The 24,802-nt window shown below is 37.3% G+C and overlaps 1 protein-coding gene across 6 annotated transcripts in view; it reads left to right on the top strand.

The window, feature by feature from the left end:
- LOC124162915 (vascular endothelial growth factor receptor 1) overlaps positions 1-24,802 on the top strand; it is a 261,857-nt gene that overhangs the window by 221,274 nt on the left and 15,781 nt on the right. For 4 of the 6 annotated variants that reach the window (XM_046539649.1, XM_046539645.1, XM_046539650.1 and 1 more), the window contains exons 5-17: positions 247-394; positions 1,025-1,179; positions 6,386-6,572; positions 8,573-8,875; positions 9,522-9,694; positions 11,788-11,935; positions 13,663-13,827; positions 14,338-14,499; positions 17,395-17,522; positions 19,505-19,673; positions 20,106-20,209; positions 20,714-20,864; positions 22,201-22,425. In XM_046539649.1, coding sequence (XP_046395605.1) covers positions 247-394; positions 1,025-1,179; positions 6,386-6,572; positions 8,573-8,875; positions 9,522-9,694; positions 11,788-11,935; positions 13,663-13,827; positions 14,338-14,499; positions 17,395-17,522; positions 19,505-19,673; positions 20,106-20,209; positions 20,714-20,864; positions 22,201-22,425 — 2,218 coding nt within the window. The remainder of the gene's footprint in view (positions 1-246; positions 395-1,024; positions 1,180-6,385; positions 6,573-8,572; positions 8,876-9,521; positions 9,695-11,787; positions 11,936-13,662; positions 13,828-14,337; positions 14,500-17,394; positions 17,523-19,504; positions 19,674-20,105; positions 20,210-20,713; positions 20,865-22,200; positions 22,426-24,802) is intronic. The other 2 variants (XM_046539647.1, XM_046539648.1) reach the window with 1 other exon arrangement.

Here is a 24,802-nt window from a genome sequence, read left to right on the forward strand (position 1 = left end):
TTTCCTGATTTCATATTCATCACTAAATAATCAGTCTATAGGAATGTACATACAGGTGAAATTTATTTTCAATGGAATAGGTTGAGAGCCGGTGAAGCACTAAAATGACACCTCACACTACCAAGCTAGTAGACTGAGTAGCCACTGTAACACCGTTAATAGCTGTACTTATATAGTTTAACCATTTTTATTATGTTGTACTCCTTGCTTCATATTTTTTTTAACATTTTTAACCTGTTTTTACAGATTGAGCTTAGTGATACAGGACTTAGCTATGATCCAAAAGAAGGTTTTATCATTAGGTATCCTGTAGTTCATTCATCAGGAATTTATACTTGCATTGCAGAGAGAGGAAACATAACTGATAAAACTACCGTTACTTTAGTTATAAATAGTAAGTATATGTCTTATGAGAGGGAAAGTTACTTTTTTGCATTATTTGTTGCACGTGGTTCAAGTTAAAAATTCTTTTTGTTATTTTGGATGCTTTTGTGTTTTTTTTAGCTTAACTGTGATGGACTTGAATTTTTTTCTTCCTAACTCACAAGTTTGTTCCGTTATATGCTTTAACTAGAGGATAACACACATGGGCACCTGGTTATAACTATGGCAACAACACCTACTGAAAGCAACTTCATCAACGTTTGGAATGTGATAACCCCCTTACTTTGCAAAAAAAAAAACACACAAACACATATATCCTAGTATTGTACTGGCTGACTCACTCCTATTAACAGCTTTGTTAGTTTATATTCTACCTTAATTCCTTACATATCTAACGTGGTGTACTTGAATGTGGGATTTCCTGTATAAAAAGGTACTGATTACGTTTTTGTCTTTTTCTAAAAAATGGTCTATTGTCTAGAATGTGTTACATGTGCTGAGTGTTTGTCCGGTTGAATGTTTTTGCATGCTTTACCCTTATGTGAATTCTTATAATGACTATTTTTTTTGGAATTATATTGAAATTATACTCTTATTTCATCTCTATATCTTTTTAAATGTATATTTCAAACATTTACAGCTCAAACGGATAAGGTTCCAAAACCAAAAATTGATGAGAAAAGCACACGGCATGTTGTTCTAGGAACATCTGCTCATTTTGTGTGCAAGGTTCAAATGGACATAGGAATCACCTTCCTCATGGATTGGAAAATTCCAAACCCATCTGGATTTAATGTAAGTATTCTTATCATTAAAAAATTCTTATAATGATATCCATTCGCCCACATCTTAATGCCATTTATACTGAAGATGGATACCATTTCTTTGATGAATACTAAAACATTTAACCCTTCCGCTACTAACGACGGAAATATTTGTCACGACGTTTCTTGACCCAGGAGATGAAAGCCAAAATTTTTCATCGGAGATTTTCCTATGCAAGCGAACAAATGCTGAAAATATTCATCTCCTTGCTCTCCCCCTAATATGATGAATGGGTGTATGCGAAGTCTTACTTTTGGGACCCAACGCAGGGGGGCTTAGGTCTTACCCTCAAAATCCGGGAGCAGGAGCCCAGACCCCTCATTTTGTATCTTGTTGTGCTAAGGGACTGCGGTCATACAATTGTTTATTCAGTCACTTTTCGATATAAATATTTGTTCCTTCCTCAAAAAATATGAACTAAGAAATAAATTCTTTGTATTTTGAGCTGCATTTGCAATTTTAAATGAAATTCTGCCATAAATATTAGCTAATAACTCAAATCAGTATGTACCTAAATACATCAACATGGAATTTATTGTGTATTAAATCCGTTAATATTGACGACAGAGTGATGATTGGTTTCCGGGTTAATTCCTCATTATCATCAATTTAATCACGGCGGAAGCCTCCATAATAATTTTATTGACGGTAGAGTTTTGTTCAAAATTTGGCGATGTACAGAAAAAATGAGAAATTCTATTTAAAGTCTGCAAGCAAACGTGCAAGCAACAATTATCCATGTAGCTTATACATATAAACAAATCATAAGTTGACTGCGAAACAATTCCGTTGGTAGGGTCATAAATCCGGAAAGAAGGGAGCCCAACTACCCTCGGAGTCCGAGATAATGCAGCATCCCCACTAAGAAGGGTTGAAAAAGATTGGAGCTGAGAGTGTGTGTTTATGTACAAGACCCTTCTCAATGAATGTCCAGCAAAAATGCTCTATACAGAGGGGATTGAAGAGTCTCTTGGAGCTCAGTACAGAATTCATGCCAAGGAGAGACCACTGCCATCTTAAAAGGGTGAAGGACCTGGCCTCCTAGTATGTAATCCGTGATGGTGAAGCACGACTTACCTATTGAACAGCGAGCAACACCTTGGAAGAGTGTAGTCTCATATCAATTTAATTAAAATGAAGAGGGAATTAATTTCAGTTACCCATGCTGCTAAAGTAAAAGGCTGGGAGACAGACAAAAGGTACAGGATAGATATTCTCCCGCTACTGAGGCATAAGAAACTGAAATGAAACGGGTAACCTCAAAAACTGTCTCTTCCCCATTAGCATGATACCTGCAAAGCAGAATTAATCTCTGAAACTCATCTAACCAGATAATCAGAGCAATCACAGTATATAAAGCAAAAAAATATGTTATAGAAATGTAAAAGCGAATAGAAATCCTATTCCAAAGATAGGTGTCTGCAGTAGATATGAAACGGAATATAAAAGTAGTCTGCAATATACCGTATATGTCTGAATATAGTCCCCCCCTTTTTTTTCAAAAATGCCTGTGGTAAAAGTAAAGGGTGGGACAATATTCAAACACATTTATTTAACTTTTCCCGAAACTGAAGCCACAAAATTGGGGGGTGGGGACTATATTCAGAGGGGGACTATATTCGGAGAAATACGGTAATGTATGAATCAACATAATATTGGGCTGATGGAAGGGATCTCCATTACGCCAACAGGTGAACGAGATACTCAAATCCACCCACAATGAGCCAAACATCCCACAGTTCCCCTGCCATGGGCCAACGGTTGATATTACTGGGGACACTTCATGAATATATCACATAGTATCAAGCATTAAGTGTTATTAGTCAGAAAATAAAGTAAATAAAAACCTTTTTAATGCAATAGAAGTCCCTTAGCAATAGATGTACATCGTGTTTAATTACCACAATGAGCTGTCTGCCATCTATGGTGTCAAAAGAATGGATGCTCCAGCTGTGCGAATATGCATTGATGCATAGGGAGCTGCTGATGTGGAAGATTGTTGCCTGTAGAGAATGGGTTTCTTCACACAGGTCGCAACAATAGAAACAGATTCTCCCCAATTCCATTGATCCATCTTCTTTTGCCCATCTCCGCAATGTGACACTCTCATGCATCTCATCAGCAAGCTACTGATGCAATATGCTAGGCACAGCTGCGTCTTCACTCATCTAATAGAAATCTTTGTCGTACAGTAATTTATTACAACATTACAACCATTTTTCACTGTAAGCAATCAAGAGAACATATTTATAAAGTCTAATGCTACACTTATTTCTTTAAAAACTCTGCTGTTTGGACAACGTTGAATATTAGTAGAGTCTTAGTATAGTTAGTTGTAACTAGAAAACTGCGTTGCAATCAACTAGAGCTGAAAATACTAAAATATCATCAGAAATGTGTCACGTTTGGTCTCATTCTTTTTTAAATCTTGTACATGTCATCCGCTTGCCTAACCTATCGAGACATCTTCAGGCCCAAAAGGTCACTCACCTAGCATTTGTCCTCCAGAAACTGAGAATTGAAGCAGGTAGGCCAAAAAAGGTCAGTCGGTGAAACTGGGTAGGGATGAAACACCCATCGATTATGCTCGTGAAACTTGATATTTTCCTTCAAAGACAATGATTTATGGTCTGTGTTATCTCGGAAAGGAAAAGAAAATATCATAGGCACGGTTTGATGGAGGGCTGAGAGTGGTTTTCTGAAATCTGCGACATGTAGTTACTTTTAACGTGGTTATTATCATATGACGCTATGATTCCCCTGATGATTGTTTAATCTCTAGGGAAGAGTCACGCTCTGTGCATATCGTATTTTGCCTTGAAAATTTCCACAGCTGAAATTCTGCTGCATAACCCCTACGAGAGATTTTAAACGAAATGGTTCATGAATAGGACAAGCGTTGTTGTGCAACAGCACATGCGAAGAGAGGATCGGAACTCTTTCCACTCTCTCTTATGGGACACTGCATTCACTGAATCATTAATTTAAAATTTCGGATCCAGATCCAATATCTTCAGCAAATATGGATCCGAAGTATCCGGTGAAGGGCAATATCCGCAGATATTTGGATCCAAGGTATCCAATCCGACCATCCCAATATTGAACCCTTAACTCCTTACAGGTGGCCTGAGAAACCATTTTAAATGTCTAATATTCTTGTTTGATTCAAATTTGTGAATAACACTCCTGAAATTTAACCCTTTCACTGCTGTGAACGTACCTGGTACGTTCGGATGGCAGGCTGCTGTGAACGTACTTTTTCTTCCTCCTTGTCATGCACTCAGCACTTTTGCCGAAGCACTTAACCCTTTCGCGCCGGACCTTCGTTGAAGGAAATTCGTCCTCAATACGAGTCTCTTGAAAGTTTTCTTTACTCCTCTGTACGAAGCCTTTCCGCGTCGACTAAAGGCAGTGGGTCCCTCCCTAACCTTTTTTGGACCCAACTCAGAGGGCACCGATCCCTTTCCTCTGCCTCTGTCCCAGACCCTAGAAGGATTAAAAGCCCCTTCCTAGCACGAGTTCGCGGTCAACTGGCTAAAATGTTAATGCAAAATATTTGAAAATATTTGTTGCACGCACCGATTTTTTTACATTCAAAATGAATTTTGTGTTTTGTTTCTGAGCGTGCAGAAATTTTAAACGAAGTTCTAACGTTGATTTAGACAGATTTAATGTATTTACTTGTTGTTCTATAACTCCGTTGAGATTAACGTTAGAATTTTGTTTGAAATTTCCATGTGGTCAGCAAAAAAAGATGAATTCATTTCTAGCATTGAATTTCAAAAGTACGCAACAAATATTTTTTTGGAAAACACACTGCAAATAACAGTAGTTGACTGCGTGGAGAGGATAGGAAAGGGTCGACCTGAGCGGCCGAAGATGGGACTGGGCTCGCGCTAAGGCGGATCACAAGGGGCGACCGCATCCGTGGGTCTATTGTGTCCGCCACGGTCACTTTTTTTGACCTGTGCCGCACAGGCGCGGCATTCGTTGGTTAGGGTAAGAACATTCAGGACGCACTGGTGTGGCATTCGTAGTTGAAGAAAAAAAATCCTCGCCGCACAGGTGCGGGATTCGGCGCGAAAGGGTTAAAAGGGCTCCTAATCCGGAACCCTTTCCTCAACAAGCTCACCTTCGCTGGCCCCTCTTTTCGACCCTCCCAGCGGGGGACCTCCCTCCCCAAACGTGACCGTTCTGACTGCATTTTGAAAATCTATCAATCAATCCGATCATCAAAAAATTATTTTTTGCATCGCACTCCTGCCAATCATGCAATCAAGTACGTCTTTGAACCGTGTTTCTGCGATGAGAAATAACGATTTTGTTAACTTTGCTAAAATGGCCTTTTTCTGGCGGTCCGCAGCCACGTTTTTAGCAAAGTTAATAAAATCGTTATTTTTTTATCGCAGAATCGCGGTTCAAAGACTTACTTGATTGGCAGGAGTGCGATGCAAGCAATCATTTTTTGATGATCGGATCGATTAGTTGATTTTCACATTGCACTCAGAGCGGTCACTTTTCGGGAGGGAGACCCCACGCTCGGAGGGTCCAAGATACGGGCCTGTGTGGGTGAGGTCGTTGAGGAAAGGGTTCTGGATTATGGAGGGTGTACCACGCCCATCCTGGAAGTACCTGCTCTATGGCCCAACGAAATGCATTTTAACATTTTCGCTGCATGTGAGGAGAAGGTTTTCGGAGATCGAACAGCAGTGAAAGGGTTAATTTTTTTACTATTTATTTCTATAAATTTGCAACTGAATTCAATTAGTGGTCCAAGAGACCTCAGAATACATCAAGAAAAGGAATAAACGAGATAAATTCAATTTTTTCTTATTAACTAGCCTTTCTACTTCAACAATTTTGGCCTTATTTTTAAATCTGGCAAAACATTGATAATTAAACATGAAAATAGTAACTCAACTGTTTTTCACATCAGTTTTTTGATCCTGTTTCAAATAACTATTTTCAACAAAAAATTTGTTCGTATAGGTAATGGATAAAATTTAAATACAATTTAAGAATATTTAAGCGGATGAAAAAGCATTCAACTAAGCAATAAAAATGGTAATGCAACATTCACTGAATATTAGATTCATTTTGGTCTCCCAAACCGCACATCAGTGGTTGTGTAACAAAAATTGTAAGACATGGGTTAATTTTTATTTTTTTTGACCAGGATGGAAGAGTGATAAAAGGAAATGCCACTTCAAGCAGAATCTTCCATAATTCCGTGGAATACAAAATAGGATTAATTGATTTGTTAATAAACAATGTTACCGATGATGACGAGGGATATTATGAGTGCATTGTGCAAGATCACTCTTACAAAACCAACAGTGATAAGCAATTTGTACAAGTACACAGTAAGTAGAAAAATTTTGACAAGGCCTACAATTAATATGATCAATTGATTACAATTTCCACTGAGTAATATTCTGATTTAATTTTAAAGAGAGCAATTCTTCATTTCTGTATACATATATTTTTTTTAAACTTATGTAAGCCTTATTTTTGGTGATACGTCTATGGGCATCATCAGGCAATACTTATTGGGGGGATATACATGCCTGGGGGGTAATTTTTACAAAAACACTTCTCAAAACACTGTTTTTTTACATATTTAGGTGGTGAAATTATGTCTATAGAAATTATCCTAAATTTATCTAAATTTTTACTGAAGTTAATCAGAGTCTGAAAACAGCTACATACATTGTTTCAATCTTTTATATTGAGGGGAGCATAAACATAGACCCCAAATATTAGATAGGATGTGTCCTCCTTTTCTCCCATTGACGACACTTCGTGTGTATAATTAAAATTCAAAGTGATTGATTGGCAATCCTTTTCACACTATTCGAGCTACTAAGCTAAGCAGTTTTGTTGGTAAACAAAAAATGATATAATTTTATATAAAGTCTTGAGGAAAGCGCACTACGCGATAGTATAAGTATGTGGCAGATCGAGGAGAACGGACAAAATAAACACTAATAATTACATAGAAACACATAGAAAAGGACACTCACAAAGAATCTTGCAAACGTTTCAGTGGGTTGACGCGCTATCCTCAGTGCTGAAAGTGAACTGCTGCAGGCAGATCCTCCAGTGGCCCTCCTTGGTGAAGTAGTGGGGGTGGAAGAAGGGGAAGGGGAGAGGGGGGGTAGGGTTTGCTTTGACTCTTAATGGGCAATGTTTAGCCCGGGCGTTTCAAATGCCTTTTAAACCCAAATATGGGCCATTTCCCTCGTTCTCACCTCGATGATGGTTGCCTTCTCTGGCAGAATTTCAATGATAGTTAGGGAAAAACATTTATCGAAAGAACTATTGTGTGAGGCAGTGTGAATGGGGATGGGTACATGAAAGGGGGGGGTTTTGCCGGAGTGCCTGTGGTTGTTCATTCGGATGGATATGGGTGTGGTACATTCTCCTATGTAGTACGAGGGGCAAAAATTACAAAACAGCTTGTAGGCAACGTTGAAGGAAGTACAAGACGGTGTGGAGGAGGATCTATTGATGACAGGTGAAGTGGTGGGGCGTAGCAGAGGGTAGCACTTGCAACGGGGGCGGTTGCATGGAGTCAGGGAGGAAAGTGGGGGGAGTGTGTGCCGGAGGAGGGGGTGGGTGGATTTTAAAATATTACCTAAGTTAGGTGCTCTTCTGTAGGCTCTTCTTCTTCTGCTCTTCTTCCATCCTGCCCCTCCATTGCCTACATTAAATAAAATAAATTAAATAAAAGGGTTATTTTCAGGTTTATCGTGTCCGAAAACCTAAAATTGACATCTTGGTCAATGAAATTCAGACTTTTTTCAATCTTGATTTTTTTAACATTGAAACCCCATAAGGCAAATTCAAATTTTTGGTTTGGACTCAAATTGTGATGTCAAAATTGAAAAATTTTGCTTACACTCAACAAAACTAAGGACCTTTCCCCATAAGTGTGCCAATTTTCATGAATATTGCTCGATGCAAAGTTACTAAAATTATAAGTCAAAAATGGCACACGACCCTTGGGACAGTCTGTATATATATACATTTCATGCATGGGTATTCAGATTTCCAATTTGTAATATGCACATATACATACATTCTGAGGGACTTTTGAGCCACTTTAACGTGAAATATACAGACGTAATACAATCGTATACATACATTCTGAGGGACTTTTGAGCCACTTTTACGTGAAATATACAGACGTAATACAATCGTATTTCATCTTTTACATATGAATTTGGTCACATATTTTTTGTGTATAATTGATGTAAAACAGGTGTAATACAAATGCTGTGTTATCAGGGTAACAGCCAATCAAACAGAAAGCTCAAGCATTATAATTTAAATATGTACTTTATTTCACTTTCTACAACAGAGCCTGATGCCAAATATATCAACTTTACTGTGCAAGGGAGTAACGAAATAATTGTGAATCATGGAGATCCTGTGGCACAATGGGTGGTCAATGTGGCTGCCCACCCTCCACCTCAGTTAATATGGTATGACCCCAGAGGCAAAGAAATCTCAGTGACCTCAACGAAGTATGAAATTAAAACGGATCCAACTTTTACAATGTTAAAGATATCAGAAATAATGGTCCAAGATGCCGGAATTTATCAGCTGAAAGGTATCAATGAAGAAAAAGAAGAGACTGTAAATCTAACGCTCACTGTGCATGGTATGTATTTATTTTTGTGAGCTGGTTATCAATTTTAACAATATTCTTCTGTTTAATAGCAACTTATATTAACCACAAGGACAGTCAACACAATTATCTATTTTCAAACTAACACCAATAAGAAATTGTGCTGTGATATCCAAATTATCTAATTATGCTTGAAAATGAAAGAACATCATTTCTATAAAACCATGGTAGTTTCAAAGTGAATTACTCCTGATGCATATTTTTAAATTGCACTACATATATGTATTTTCTAGGAAAAGTCTAATGAGGATCCAAGTTTAAAATAATTAACAGAATTTTGATGTGTAACATTTTGAGAATTTTGATGGCCAAAATAATACATACAGAGTTTAAATACATTTAGCATACTTTTTACATTCTATTTGGAAGTCTTTTTCATAGCTTTTTAGAGGATATTTTCAACAGTCTTTTCCTTAGAAGCACCTTAAATCTGAGAAAAATTATTGAATTACTGAAAGAAAATTTTCTCTCAGCATTTCCGTTATTTGTTAATACAATGGATACCACATGATTTATTTGACAATCATTTTGGCCACTTTAAGCCCTTTATCATTTTATGATGCTCTTCAGTGACTTCAATATTGTGTACTAATCTCATTCTGCTTCATTCATTAAATAGATAAACCTACCGTGGTCATGGATGAGAGCAAAACCAAATTGTTTTACATGTACGGGGAGAATCACACCATTAAATGTGATGTCGTTGGTTATCCAGTGCCAAATATTACTTGGTACTTCAGAAGCTGTGGAAATAAATATCCCAACTGCGACGAACATGAGATTGCTTTGGAGGTAAATCATAACTTTGCTCTCTTCTTCCAATTACCTTTTTTTCTTGATTTAAGCATTAGCGGAAACATAAGAATAGAAGGGAAGTCATTTACTTTTCTCTAAGTTGAATAAATATACTCGGTGGCATATTAGAGAAAGGTATTGGAGAATCTATGATGGATTCATGAGGGAGGGAACGGAAAATTTGTCCCCCGAAATCAAAGAGAAAAAGTTTTTTGCTGTAGATTACATATATTTTTACATCTGGAAAACATCTACAAATGAAAAAACAAGTGTACTTAGATTTAGGTTCTCTACTAGGATGCAAACACATGATAGATTTTATAAATACCAAATTTGCCACTCTGAGAAAAATCTTCATAAAAACTAGCTATGAATGCAGACTGCACAAAAAATATTCATCCAGAATGCATTTCCAAGGTACCAAAGGATGCTCACTTTTTTATTGAGCACAGGATATAGCAAAAAAACATGTTATAATGAGAGATTGGCAGTTAACCGCCAAAAGGCCTATGATTAACATGTAAAAATATGTGAGTGCCTATCGCAAGGGCAAATCCCTGCCACTTGTGCATGCGTTTGGTATGTGCATGGTATCATGAGACATATCTCTTCAGAGAGAACCATAACTAGCTAATAAATTGTTAATAATGATCAAGCTGTCAATAATAAACTATGTCATTCCACCATATTTAGCCGGAAACAACCACCTTCATAACTAGGTAACTTGAAAGCAAATGGGGGTCACCCATTTCACCTATGACGGTGAATATATAACACCAAAAATAGGTACATGGGTTGCTTTTCATTGATTGGGGGCATTGTCAATAGTTCGCCAAGGCCGTGCACCAAAGCCAAAGTTGGCATTAATCCTCACCTTCCCCACTCCAAGAATCTCTGCTGTGGATTGATACTCTTTTCCGTCTCCCATCCATTCCTCTCCCATGTGAATCCAGCTAATGCCATGAATGGAGCCAAACGAAACAGCATCTTTCCCAGGAAAATCTTTGGACCTGTAAACCAATTTTAAAATAAAACATGAGTGCAAAAGTGACTTACTCATGTACAGATTTCAGACTTGTTTCCATGCCATATTATTTTGGTCGTTTTCCATTTTGAAGAGAGAAAAGCAAAGTTGAGCAACACTGATGACAATTACGTAGCAAGTGCAACCTCACCTACAAAAATATCTGTTTCTATACTCTCTTGTATCCAAGAAAATGCATCTTCTATGGCTGCATGATGCAAGATAACTCAATCACATGATGTATTCATGACAGCTTTCTGATTATTTTTCCTAAGTGTGGCAGATAATGCAATAGGGTTATTTCCTATTATTTTTTTATTGCCTAAATCTAAAGATTATTACTCTTGGAGTACGCATTTCACGCTTTTACACTTTTAAATGACGATACCTATTTTTTTTCGATTTAATGAAAAGAGAAAATTTTCAAGCGGGCGAAAACCCAAAGTCTAAGTATGCTGCTGCAATGCAGGCTGCTAGCAGGTAGCACAATACCCCGCTAGCAGGTAGCGCTTGGCTTAAATAAGGATTATTAATACCTTATCAAACAATGGAAATTTTCCGACCATAAGCAGTTTTAATAGGTGATTATTAAGAGATGTTTCCCTGAGCTCTGTGCCTCATGCATGCATTGGTAATCTCAGACGATGTAAAACTCCTATCTACTCGTCTATATAAACTAGGTCCCTTTAACTTCACATGGAGTGGCATTGCATGGGTGCCAATCTGGCCTTTTTTAAATGCAGGTAAAATCTACCATTGCCATTCGTCTAAACTGGGATTTCTAACATGAAATAATTTGTATATTATGAATACACAATGGTTGGTAATGAATCACAATCAATGCCTTTCGTTTTCTTTGACGAAGGAAACAAACCTATTGCATGGCATGGTCGCAGAACCACATCTCTATACACTTTAAAGCATGATTTCCCATCCACTGTATCAGGTCAAAAAAATGATAGTAAAAGTCAAAGTTCAAATCCCAACTGGAACTAAATTGTCACTCAGGACAAGCTATATTCATGAGTCATTGAAAAATAACACATACTTGTTATTCCATTTACAGAAGAAGTATTATGAGGAATTCCATTTGGAGGATGGAGGAAGAAAGAGTTCTACTCTTAAAATTGAAGCTCTGGACTCAGGATTCCTGACTTGCTTAGCTTGCAATGAAGTTGGTTGTGAAAATGAAACAATCAACTTCTTTGTTACAGGTAAATATCTTAATACAGTAAAACCTCTATGTAGTGAACCTCTTTACATCATAAACCTCCATACATCATACCACCCCTACGGTCCCGTCTGATTTACATGTAAATTTATGGGCAAACCTCTTTGTAATGAACCTCTTTATATCGTAAAACCTCCACCAACCATACCAAGGAGATACCCCCGAGACAGCCTAACTACCTCTGCAAATCGTTCCGAAACAAAAAGAGACAATTAATGCAGCTGCGATTACGTACATGGAATGACATTTTCAGCAATAAATATTTCACTCGTTTTTTTATCTTATATACCTTTAATATGCTGTAATTTTCACGTTAATCATTAGTTGTGGCTATTTTCTTCAATATGAGAGCATACCTAGAGGTAGATCACATCATTTTCTCTCGAATCATGGTAAAAATTATGCGATAGCGCTCACTTTCTGTAATTATTAAATAATAAAAATATGTATGTTCACTGATGCATGCATGTTTGTTTAAGTACATAAATATAATGGTTTAAAAAGGCAGTAGTGCCTTTCATTTCCAAAGGATATTAAAAATTGGTGCCTATCACTAAAACCTCTCTATAGTGAACCTCCATACATCAAATTGCCCAAATTTTGGTCCCCTCCATTACGATATAAAGAGGTTTTACTGTATATACATTTGTGAAGCCAATGAGTAACATAATGAACCTAGCCTAAAATTTACAGATGTTGAAATTTATTGTTTAATTTATACCAGCCAGACTAGTGCTCCTGTTGCCCAAACCTTCCCCAGTGGTCTACCAGTATGGAAAATTAATAGCATTAGTTGTACCACTGAGAAATATTTGGGGTACCTAGATGTAAAAATACTTAAAATAGAGTGGCAGAGGCATACAGTGAAACCTTGATTTTACATTCCCCCATTATACGTTTTCCCTGATTTTGCACAGTTTTTATCAGGTCCCAAACAATACCGCCTTTAAACAATGATACTTTATTTTACAATATCCTCAATTTTGAACTTTTTGTAAGTGGTCCATTCAAAAGTGTAAAATAGAGGTTTCACTGTAGTTTGTTTTATGAAGAATGTGCCACCATCATTGTGGGTTGGGGACCCTTAAGATAATTAACAGGAATTGTTGAATTGGATTTATCCAATCTAAGTATCCACAGGTATCAAGTTTCATAGGATAATGAAATCTAATCCAAATTCAAAGAAAAAAATCTGATCTCCATCCAAAACTTTAAGGAAAATGAGTTCTGTTTCAATAAAGGAATAGACAAAGATTAATTATCAATTTTTGGTTATATTTTATTGACAAATAATTGTTCCCTTGTACATAATGTGCAGCTTTTCAGATGAAAAATGAAACCATTTAACATTTTGTATATTATTCATCTCCATCACCGTCTAATCTAGTCCCAATAAATACTTGAAATAAGTGAAAATATAATATGTGCAAGTTTTAATCAAAAGAGCATTTCTTAATTGCAAGCAACCACTAGAAACTTGTTCATTTTGTGGCACCCCATTAAAAATGGTCTTTGATCAGAAAATAACCTAGAATATGGCTCATAAAAAAGAGGATTTGATCCGTGTACGTACATAATCCAAGATTTGTATCATGAGTATGAATTTATTATTCTATATTTTTGCAGAGTAATTTCACTAAGCTGTTAGGAAAGTGATTCTAGCAAAGATCCATGTCCAAAAATTAATATTTTCCTTTGTCACTCCATCAGATATTATGGACGGATTCAACGCAATGGTAAACCCACCTCGTCCTGTAGAGGGTGATGATGTTGAGCTGCAGTGTGGAGCCTCAACATTCAATTACACGGATATAATATCATGGTTCAAATATAATCCTGACAGAAATGACTCAAAGATGATTGAGGATGGTTCCCGTGAGTACTAATACTCTTTAACTTCCATTAATAATTTCTGAATCCATTTAACTTAGACTTGCAATTCATTCCAATCCATTTAAGACTTCGCAAATGAAATGAAGTTCTCATATTCTAGCTTACAAGAAACATGGCATCTTATATCATGTATCACAACGCCCTTATTAAAGGACTTTGCCTTCTAAAACACCCAACAGAAACAGCATCTTCATCTAGAATATGGGCTCCACCCATGTATAGTATTATAATTGTGACAATTATAATACATACTATATGTATATAATTAAGACAATTAAATAAGTTATAAACAGTATTGTTAACGTTAATCCAAAATAAATTAAAAACTCCATGTAAATCACATAAGTTAAGCTTACATTTTACCATCAGTTCAATAAAAATACTCTGCTATGATATACCACATTTTTCCTTCCTAACATTTTGTATAATCATTTGATTATACAATTAAGTAAGATATAAGTAAATACCTAAGATAAAATGCATGTGTTTCAGGCTACAAGATTGTAAAGAGTCGCACAGGATACTCTTATCGAGTGAATGTGGTGATTCCAAACATTACAATGGATTACTCAGGCAATTATACCTGTACAGTAAGAAAAATATCAGATGACCTCAATGATTATGAAGACATGACTGTGGCAATGGATGTTCGCAGTAAGTTGACATTACCATTTCAACCCTTTCACCCTGATGGTAATTTCTGTTTTCACTCTCAGGAATATCTAGTCCAATTCAAGAGAGCATCAGACATTTGGATGAAGAGAGAAATTCTTTAGTTTAATAGAACACTTAGTACTTTAGAAGAAATATCATTTCTTCAGGAGTGATAAACATTAATATAATCTCTAGAGATGTGCGAATAGTATCCGCGAATACTCGAATACCTCGAATACTAGAAAGTATTCGATATTCGAGATTTCGAATAGTTATGCGAAAAGTACCGCCTCGAATACCTCGAATACTTTGAATTTCGCGTCATACACTGTCGCACGCACGTCGTTGGTAGTGACTCGGAAAAATGTAGAGAACTGTAGTCATTTAGTGCTCGCAGCGCCGTTTTACGCAAGTTGACGAATTGCATCAAATTCGTGGATTTTAGCGGTGAAAAGTGTTCGACGAGGGGAACCGAAAATAGTCGGGTGAAAAAATCCGAAAAGCCCCGATTCCCCCACCAGGAGAAACTCAGTGCCGTGGGATAGCAACCTTAGGGCATTTCCCACGATCCTCTATCCCCCTCCATTCAGCACTCGCCTCAACCACTCAGACGCTTTCTTCTTCTCCGAAATCAAACAAAAGGTCCCAGCTCGCGCAGGGATCGCATTACGAAGACCCCTGCTTCGAAAAAAATATCGAGTTACGAGAACAATAAAAACGTGTTTCACGCCCTCCCCCCTTTTCTCACCCACTGACCTTTTTCTGGCTACCTGCTTCGAAGTTCCCCATTTCTGGAGGTCAACTGCTGTGTGAGTACCGTGGGATACTTACATTAGCGCATTTCCCAAGGTCCGGTATCCCTCTCCATTCAGCACTAGCCCCCCTTCTGAGGCTTTCCTCTTCTTCAAAATAAAAAAAAGGTCACAGCTCGCGCAGGGATCATATTACGAAGACCTTAGCTTCGAAAAAATACGCGAGAACAATAGAAACGTGTTTCGGGCCCTCCCTTTCCTACCCCACTGACCTTTTTTTTCCTACCAGCTTCGAAGTTCCCCATTTCTGTGGAGGTCAACCGCTGCATGAGTCATCTATTAGCACAAAGGGTGTCTAAGAATGACTTTCGTCAATTGATGTTACACCTTTATTGAATTGAAATATTAGTAATGTGCGCGTAATTTCAAAAAGAATAAGACCAAACACGACGTATTTCTGAGTTTATTTAAGCATTTTACGCAAAGAAATAAATGTCAAAACACGACGGAGACTTAGCATTCTGGCGAAACTCGATATGAGCAGCAGAGCTTCTCGGAAGTTGATGCGGTATTTTTTTCCGAAAACATATATCAAGTTACAATTTATGAGTGGTGCTATAAATCTTTATTGTTACAGTCACAGACAAAAGGATATTTTCTCAGAATATTTGGTTTCTCCCTGATAGCAATTCCAATTCATCTTCTTATCTCGTGAGAACTCCCAAAGATGGACTGAAAATAACTGAAGAAAATCCGGTGGAAAAGAGCTTGTATTTTGCAAAATGCCTCAGATTGTCAGCTAGCACTTGGCAGCAGGAGTGGGGGTAAAGCGATGTTAGTTGAATTAATTATATGCCCAATTGTTTCCATAAAATTAAATTATTCATTAATCAGCTAAATTCCTGTTCGAATCATTTTAAGGAAATCAAAATTACTCCCCAAAATCTTGTGTTGCCTGCTGCATAGGCAACCGAGTCAAACATTCCAGCATTCATCATTTAGTATTCGAGGTATTCGAAATTCGAGGTATTCGAATATTCGAGGTATGATTTAATATTCGAATTCGATATTCGAATTCGAGAAATCTGCTATTCGACCCATCTCTAATAATCTCCATTATAAAAGTGAAACTAATTCAAAATATAATAAACAAACATTTTTACAAGGGATTGAATATGAGGCCGATATATTGGTGATCTATGATGGAGGGACGGAATAGAAAATTTGTCCTCTGAAATCAAATTGAAAAAGTTTTTTGCTGCAGATTATATTTTTACATCTGCAAAACATCTACCAATGAAAAAACAAGTGTACTCAGGTGAAGGTTCTCTACAAGGATGCAAACACATGATAGATTTAAAAAATACACACCTTGAGCGTTTCAAGGCGAAAACCGAAAGCCGATATTTTGGCACCTTGAGAGCCTTTAAGTATTAATTCATAACTTTTGCACTAGCGACTGGCTTCCTCCCTCACAAATTTAGGATGCATTACAGTGAATCGGTTAAATATGATGCATTGTTCATCTACTATAGCGCTTGATGATGGAGTTTAACTTAAATGCAGTACCAGTCACACTTCCTTTTCTGTTCAATTCTCACCAATTCTTTTGTGAAAAGCACCTTAAATATATTTTACCAGGCTTAAAGTATCATTCACAACTTAACTTGTTCTCAACTTAGCTTGACTTACTTTGAAGTGCACCAATTAATGATACAGTCTTTCAACTATAGCTTCAGTTGCAAAATAAAATTTAGGGTTGTAATGATAGTTATTAACTCCTCATGAGACTACCTTCTGCAATGGTTAATTTAAAGAGAAATATAAACTTTTCTTCTCTAATGGCTGTGCTAAGTTGAGACATGCCATTTTAAGTAGCTGTGAACCAACAAGCACTTATTAAGTGTTTCAACTCCACAGAAACAGCAAGTTAATTCAAATTAAGTTATTGTGAAAAAGGCTATAAAACAAATCTTTCAACCATTCACAGCAGGTGAAAATTTTTCTAATTAGCTTCCATGAAAATAAATTAGGTATCAATTCTTTTTCGCCAAAGTTCTGATTCCCATAACTGATGAAACTAATATACCATGAGTAGAAGTCACCCATCCCTAATATTTTATCTTTTCTTTGTTCCCCACAGAAATTCAAGCACCAATTTTTAATGGCAGCAATATGAATGGCTCCCACTATTATGTTGGCTCCCCACATGGCGCCGAATTCAAATGTACAGTCAGTGGAGTACCTACACCAATCATAACTTGGTACAAGGTATGTTAAGAGCTTTATTTTCTATCAAATACTTCCTCATAGGCATGTTACATATTTTATTCATTGACTCAAAGCCTCTGTATTCCATTCTAATGATAAGCTATTTATTCTGCTTACTGCTTTGATATGTTACAACAACACAGCTCAATGATGTCCATCAAAAGCAAGGAATATCATTCAGGCTATATGATAGGAAAAACTTCCTGCAGTATTGTCTCAATTGCAGAGGTCCCCAAGAGCTACCATAGTGTCCTGGTAGTGTCCTACGGACATTTCAGGGGAATTCTATATGTAAACAAAGCCACAGCAAATGGGGGATGGGCAAGAATACAGTTTTAAAAGAGCTCTCTCAGGATGAATTTCCCCACAACTTTTTTCTAGCTATAGGCTTGATGGATGGCATTATTATAAAAGTATTTTACTGATTAAGGTAGGTTATCATGGAGTACTTAAGAAGCATTCTGGGAGCCTCCCTTTCCTTCAAGCACTTCCATCCTCAATTCACAATAAGGCCTAAGTACTCCCTTTCATTCTATCTAAAAATCGTATTCTTTTCCTTCCCTTCCCTCGTTTCCCTAACATTCTACCCTCTAACACTGTTTTCAACATCCCCTCCCTGCTAAGTACTCGCTCCATCCATAACTTCTGTCTCCTCCGTATCTCATCTAAAAGCCTCTCCTCACCATGTCCAGGACTTCGTCATTCCTCATCCTCTCCATCCATTTCACCTTCTCCATACCCACATCTCGAATGCCTCCAATTTTCTCCCATCCTCCTTCCTCAGTGTCCACATTTCCACACCATAAAGAGCTACACTACAGATTACTCTTCACTAACCTTTTCTTTTAACTCTTACATGATGATCCTATCATGAGCTCCTTCCTGTTCTTGAATGCCTCCTTTGCTAGTACAATTCTCTTCCTGATGTCCTTTGTACTGTATCCATTTTCCTCTAATGTGCTGCATAAATGGTTGAATTGCTCTTCAAGCTCTTCCTTTTCCGGTCTTGCCATCCATTTGTCTTTTGACAATTGTCTTCATCAGGCCATCATGTCTTAAGATGTGGCCTATGAGGTTATTCTGTCTTTTTATTAAGATTTTCATGAGTTTTCTTCTCTCCTACTCTTCTTAACACTTCCTTACTGCTGACTTGGTCAGTCCATTTCATCATCCTCATTCTTCCATATCACCACATTTCGAAGGCCTCTACCCTAGATTTCTACGTGGCTGTCATTTTCCATGCCTCACTTCTACAGAGAATCATACTCCAAATATAAGTTCTGATAAACTTTTTCCTTACTTCTATGTTTAAATTTCCCGCTGTAAGTAGATCTTTCTTTTGGTGGAATACTCTCTTTGCCTGAGCTATTACGCTGACAATTTTTCCTCTTGCTTCTCCTATCTCCCGTAATCCGGCTTCCCAAGCAAAAAAATTCGTCCACCACTTCCAGTTTATATCCATCATTACACATTTTTATTGAACTCTACGGTAGTGGCTAATGAAATTTGAACACATAATTTTATCTTAATTAAACATGTGGCCTATGCAGTACTTAATTTTGGCTAGAAAGCACTGAAATAGCACCTCATGGGGAAAATTGGGTTGTGACAAAAAATTTGTTTTTTCTTAACACTCGGAAAATCATGATTCCTCATTGTAACTTTTATTACAAGTCTAAAAATAATCGGAATTTTACAGGGGGGACTTAAATTTGAAAATCGTGTGGATTTAATTTGTTGGTATGCATTCCGATGCCTAAAATTTTAGAAATAAAGGACTGGGCAAATGAATGTGTACTATTTTAAGAGCATGTATTACCTTAAATTTACTTTGCAGTGTATGAATACGTACTCTCTTAATATTATCCAAACGGGGCAAGGGAAAACATTCCATGAGACATTATTGCTCACTGCATTGGTATACCTGTTATTTACTGTAAAAATTGCATAATTAATGTATCTGGCAAATATTTTTTCCACAGGATGGAGAAATATATGATGTGACAAAGAACAACAATAGAATTGAATTCAGCGATGATCGCCAGACCCTGAAGATCAAGTTCGTAAGCGTTGAGGATGAAGGAAAATACTCATGTGAAGCTAAAAATAAAGCTGGGATTATTGAAGGCTACAGAACTTTGGAGTTGAAAGGTTAGTGCTCCATTTTAAAGACAAAATTTATTTTTAAAAACTCAAAAAATGAAATAATTAGTTGCTTATGTACGTGTTCTGCAATCCACAGCAGGTAAAATAAGCACGGTGCAGTTAAGAATTGGAAATTTTTAAAATTAAAATCTGTATGTCAATCTGTAATTGTTGTGTGACAACCCTCATTCCATTAATGCAATCCAGCAATAACTACCCTCTTCAGTTTTTGAGATAAGTGTGAAGTAGTTGTTTCATTTTTGGCTCACGTGCTTGCAGCCGCAAAAGTGAAGTTAAACCTGCCATCATATTAACATGCACAAGAAATGTCATACACGCTCCCTCTTCCAATTTTTATTTATTAAGAAGGATAAAAAAACTGCACTGGGTGTTCCTTACCATTCTTGCAGACTTTCTGACTTGTTGATTTCTTTGCAGACAAAACCGGTGTGAGTGCAGGGCTTTGGATAGGACTTGTTCTGGGCACAACGTTCCTCTGCCTCATCATTTTATACCTGTTTATAAACAACAGGAAAGAGCAGGTATGATAAAATTAAACTCCTTCAAAAACATGTCAACTCCATCATATCATGGATTGATGTACACATTGATGCATTGAATTTCCCATTATAAGGGACAAGATTTTTTTCCAAAATTTTATAAAAAAACACACATTTAGATTGGAATCCTAATTTTAACATAACATAATTACATGTACCAGATGAAGTAGCAGGAGAAATGACTATTGGAGCAGCTGACTAATTGTGATACAGTATTTTTCAATGAGAGAATTGGATAGAACACCAGACAGTTAAATATCTGAGTCTTATTCTGGAAAGTTTTATTTGGTACATACCTACTGGATTTCATTGGCTTCCAGACAGATATTCGATAAATCTTCATTTAACTCAATATGTACAGCTTTCTATCACAAGCAATTTAGTCCTCATCTCCAATACATGCTAAGGTGTCAATAAATGTGAATTAATGTAGGTTTTACTGCATGCATCATGTGATTCTTTATGTAAAAATAATTTTCTCTTCAGAAATTACGCAAAGAGTTGATGTTGACTGGTCTTGCCAATTTTGAGGAAGGAGCCTTAGAGAGCATTAATCCAGAACTGGGGGTCGATGATCAAGCTGAACTTTTGCCCTATGATAAGAAGTGGGAGTTTCCCAGGGAGAAACTTAAGCTTGGTAAGGAAATTTTAAGTGCATGCTTAACCACTAAATTAAGTAATAAAGTATGTACTTTTTCATTTAATGGCATGCCATTTAATACTGTGTTGAGATAAAATGGTTCAACAATGACAGTATTCAATCAACATCAACAATACTAACCTAAACCCGGGAAAGGGCGTGGGGTGTAGATGGCATCCCATGGCTCTTCTTCGACACATTGTATGTCCATTGTTGCATCTACAGTGTTGTTAGTTCTTATACGTTCAAGTCTCATACATTATGACAAAATATTGCCAGTATCCCATCTAATTTTCATTTCGCTTCGGGATCGGAACGAGTTAAAGTGTCCTGGGGTGTCACCTACACCCCATGCACCCTTCCAGATTCCTCTTCCGAGCCATTGGACTTTTCCCAAGATTTTTCCTTACATGAGAGCTAATTATTTTTCTTTCTCATTCACCACGTAGAACATTACATTCAGCACGTTAAATAAGATATTTCACACCATGAAACCCAAAGTTGTAAAGTTAACATCAAATGTGTTACCAAATGGCAAATAACCTACATAGAAAACTTCAGTTGAATATTTTTCTCCCATTGTCAATTTAATGGCTATAGTGTACAAGTATGTAAATAGTTGGTATCAATTTAATTCAGTGGACTTATTTAAAAAAGAACAACATAACCATACCATTCCAAGGAAAGAGGAAAAAAATATTTTCTTTGGGGTGTTGATGACACCCCAGGTGCCTTCTAACATCACATTTCGCTGTGCCCCCTCTCCCAGGTTAATATCACACAAGTTATGCATTACCATTACCAAAAGGAAAGAATAGCTTGCGAGTTCAATGTGAGCCTTTTCTTGAACTTCAAGAAATAATTCGGGTCCTCAGAAAATGGCTTCTCTGCATTAATTTCTCCCAGTAGATATGACCATTTATGGTAGAATATTTTCTTCAGTAATTCAGGCAATAAGAGGTAAACAAATGAACAAATCATGTTTCTAACATTGGATTTTGAAGTACTGGTAATTCAGATTTTTTTTCAAAAGAGAATCAATCTCAAAGATTCAAGCCTGCCCTTACCCAGGAAGACTTCATGCTCTGGCAACCATCCACTGAGAAAGACACAAGAGAAAACCGCACATCTCGCATTATGCCTCCTAGGTCAAGAAAGGATCTGAGAAAAAGTTTGTTTCGGGCTCAGACCCTAGTCATGACATCGAGGTGGGGTTATCCTTGCCTGGGACCCAGATAACAACCATCAACTACTATCCTCCAATTGAGGAAATGAAGTACCACAAAATTATGTTTCTTAACGCAAAATTTATGATTATTTCACAATTTTTTAGGCAAGCAACTAGGATCAGGAGCATTTGGAGTGGTAATGAAGGCAGACGCATGTGGAATTATTGAAGGGGAAGCAGTAACCACAGTTGCAGTGAAGATGGTGAAACGAAATGCTGATTACATGCACATCAAGGCTTTGGCATCAGAGTTGAAAATTATGGTGCACCTGGGAAAGCATCTGAATGTTGTTAATCTACTGGGTGCCTGCACGAAGAATCTTACGAAAAGTAAGTTGAAATTTGGTGGCGAGCCTAAAAAGAATATTCATAAATTTTAACATGTCAACAAGGTAAAAGAAAAACGAACTTCTAATTGCATTCATTGTCATTAAAGTATTCCCAAAAGTCTCTTATCATGAAAAAATTATTCTTCCACATATACCTTGGACCACTTTCTCCCTATGTAATACCCCAATAAGTGAAATGTTTTCTCCATCGTAATAACCCTCATTACCTGAGTAATATTGCTCATTTTCACAGGTACTGTATTTACTGCACACTTATCCAACAACTACATATATTAATCAATAACTTAAGGCCCTCTTGGCTATAACTGCATATGTATATTGTGGTCAATACAAAAAACCTACAGAAGTTATAACGTATGTATGGTCCAGACTAGTTTTCATCAAATTGGCAATGGATGCTGAATGTTCATCAATGCTTTCATTTTTACACTGTACTTAGTGGGGAAAAAACATTAAAAAATTTTCTAACCTCAATGTAACATTATGTAAGGGGAGCAAAAATTCCCCATCTGTCTAAGCTTCCACAAAGTCACTAATGTGCCTAAAAATATGATAGCTATTTAGTTTATTCTCTAGAGAATAAACCAAAGAATTTAGCACAATGCACCAAAATTACATGGTTACTAATGTTGCTGCTTATATTGTCACCCACCTTTCCGTCGTCCGTCCGGGTTCACTTTCTGAGGGGTGGGGGAGGATGGTTTGGAGGGATTGCTCAAGGTGAGCGAGCCGGGGTTCGATGGCTAGGGGAAATGGAGGGATGGGAAAAGAAAGGGAAAGATAATTTGGGGTAGGTTCACTTGCTGAATGGAGGCTGGCGCGTACGAAATAATGAAAGCTTACGTAACCGTTTACAATTCCAACACGTTTAATGAGCACTTCAATTAGAAAATGTTTCACAAAATACATAAATGAATTAGTCTTTGAATAACACAAATTAAATTACTGCTACTGGCCAGTTATGAACCTAATAACATTAATTAACAAATGACAGAAAATAAAATAAACCCTGATTACAATTGTTGGCGTGAAATATTATAAAAATGCTTGAGAAATGACAAACGCCAATTTCAAATAAATTCTTATTGTCCTACAAACTAAGATTAATCATTCACACACACGCGGGGACACGGGGAACTCAAAAAAAATAAAAAAAAAAATGTATGGGAAAATATCACTGTTCTTCTTCTCTTGAACTGAAGAAAGAGGGGAATGGGGAGTGGGACTCTTCTGATTTTGTTGAAAATTTGGGGATATTGGTGGCTAGAGTACTTATCACTCGCTGATTTGTTGGTGGAGAAGATTTCCTCGGCTGGCTCGATGCTGCGACAAGTATTGCTGTAGGATGAGAGAACTCCTGTGTTGGCGCCGTGGATTGACGTCTTCTGCTGCGCGTGCTCGGAAGATACCGTCTTATCTCCTCTTTCCAAAGTCACCGCCGTTTAATACTCGCGTCTTTTTCCACGCTGGGCTGCCTCTCTCTCTTTCTCTCTCTCTTACAGAATGGGATGGTCGGTTGTGCAGAGCCTCCGGCCGATATCTTCAGTAGAATCAACCTTGCACGTTGTCCGCAATTCGCTTATATAGCCACTTTCTGGGAGTGGGATGGGTGAGCGGAAAAAACCCCGGGCATCGGGTTTTCTCGGCTATTCTTCCGTAGGGGAGGAGGGGTGGTTTCTGTGGAGGGTGGGGGTTGGAGGATTTCATCATCTCCGTACGCAGGTGTTCTGGCTTCACAGTGGGATGGGGAGAAACCTGCTACGCATCACGTACGCACCGGAATTTTCCACTTCGTAGACGGGAGAATTTTGGGAGGAATTGGGGGGGACGGGAAAATACAAAATCTGGTCATTCATTCGTCATTTTACATTCACACACACATTCACACAAAATTACATGATCATTTACATAACATAAAAAACACTTTACATTATTTATTAGACCCTTCATAACTTACGCAAGCCTTCCCTACCTCGTAAATGCCTCTTTACTTCACCATGTACCTAGCCAAACGGCAACGGCTACATGTGCCCCCCTCTTCAGAAGAGGAAATACGGAAAGTATTTACGCACAATAAGGAAGAAGAGAAAAAAAACATCGCGACTCGCGAACAAACGTTCCAAAATAGGAACAAAATTATAAATCGGAGGGTATGGATGGGAGGGAAGGAAAAGAAAATATAACATTGGGAAAATTCATGAGGAATGATACAATCTTTATCGCCCCCCTCTTCAAACTCTTGCACCACGATTTTATCGTCTGGGAATTTTAATACAATGGAATTACGTGGCAAATCAATGACAGCTCTAAATTGCCTTAAAAAATCAATTCCAAGTATGATGGGGCTGATTAACTTT

The sequence above is a fragment of the Ischnura elegans genome, chromosome 7 (genome assembly GCF_921293095.1).
Source record: "Ischnura elegans chromosome 7, ioIscEleg1.1, whole genome shotgun sequence".
Lineage (NCBI taxonomy): Eukaryota > Metazoa > Arthropoda > Insecta > Odonata > Coenagrionidae > Ischnura > Ischnura elegans.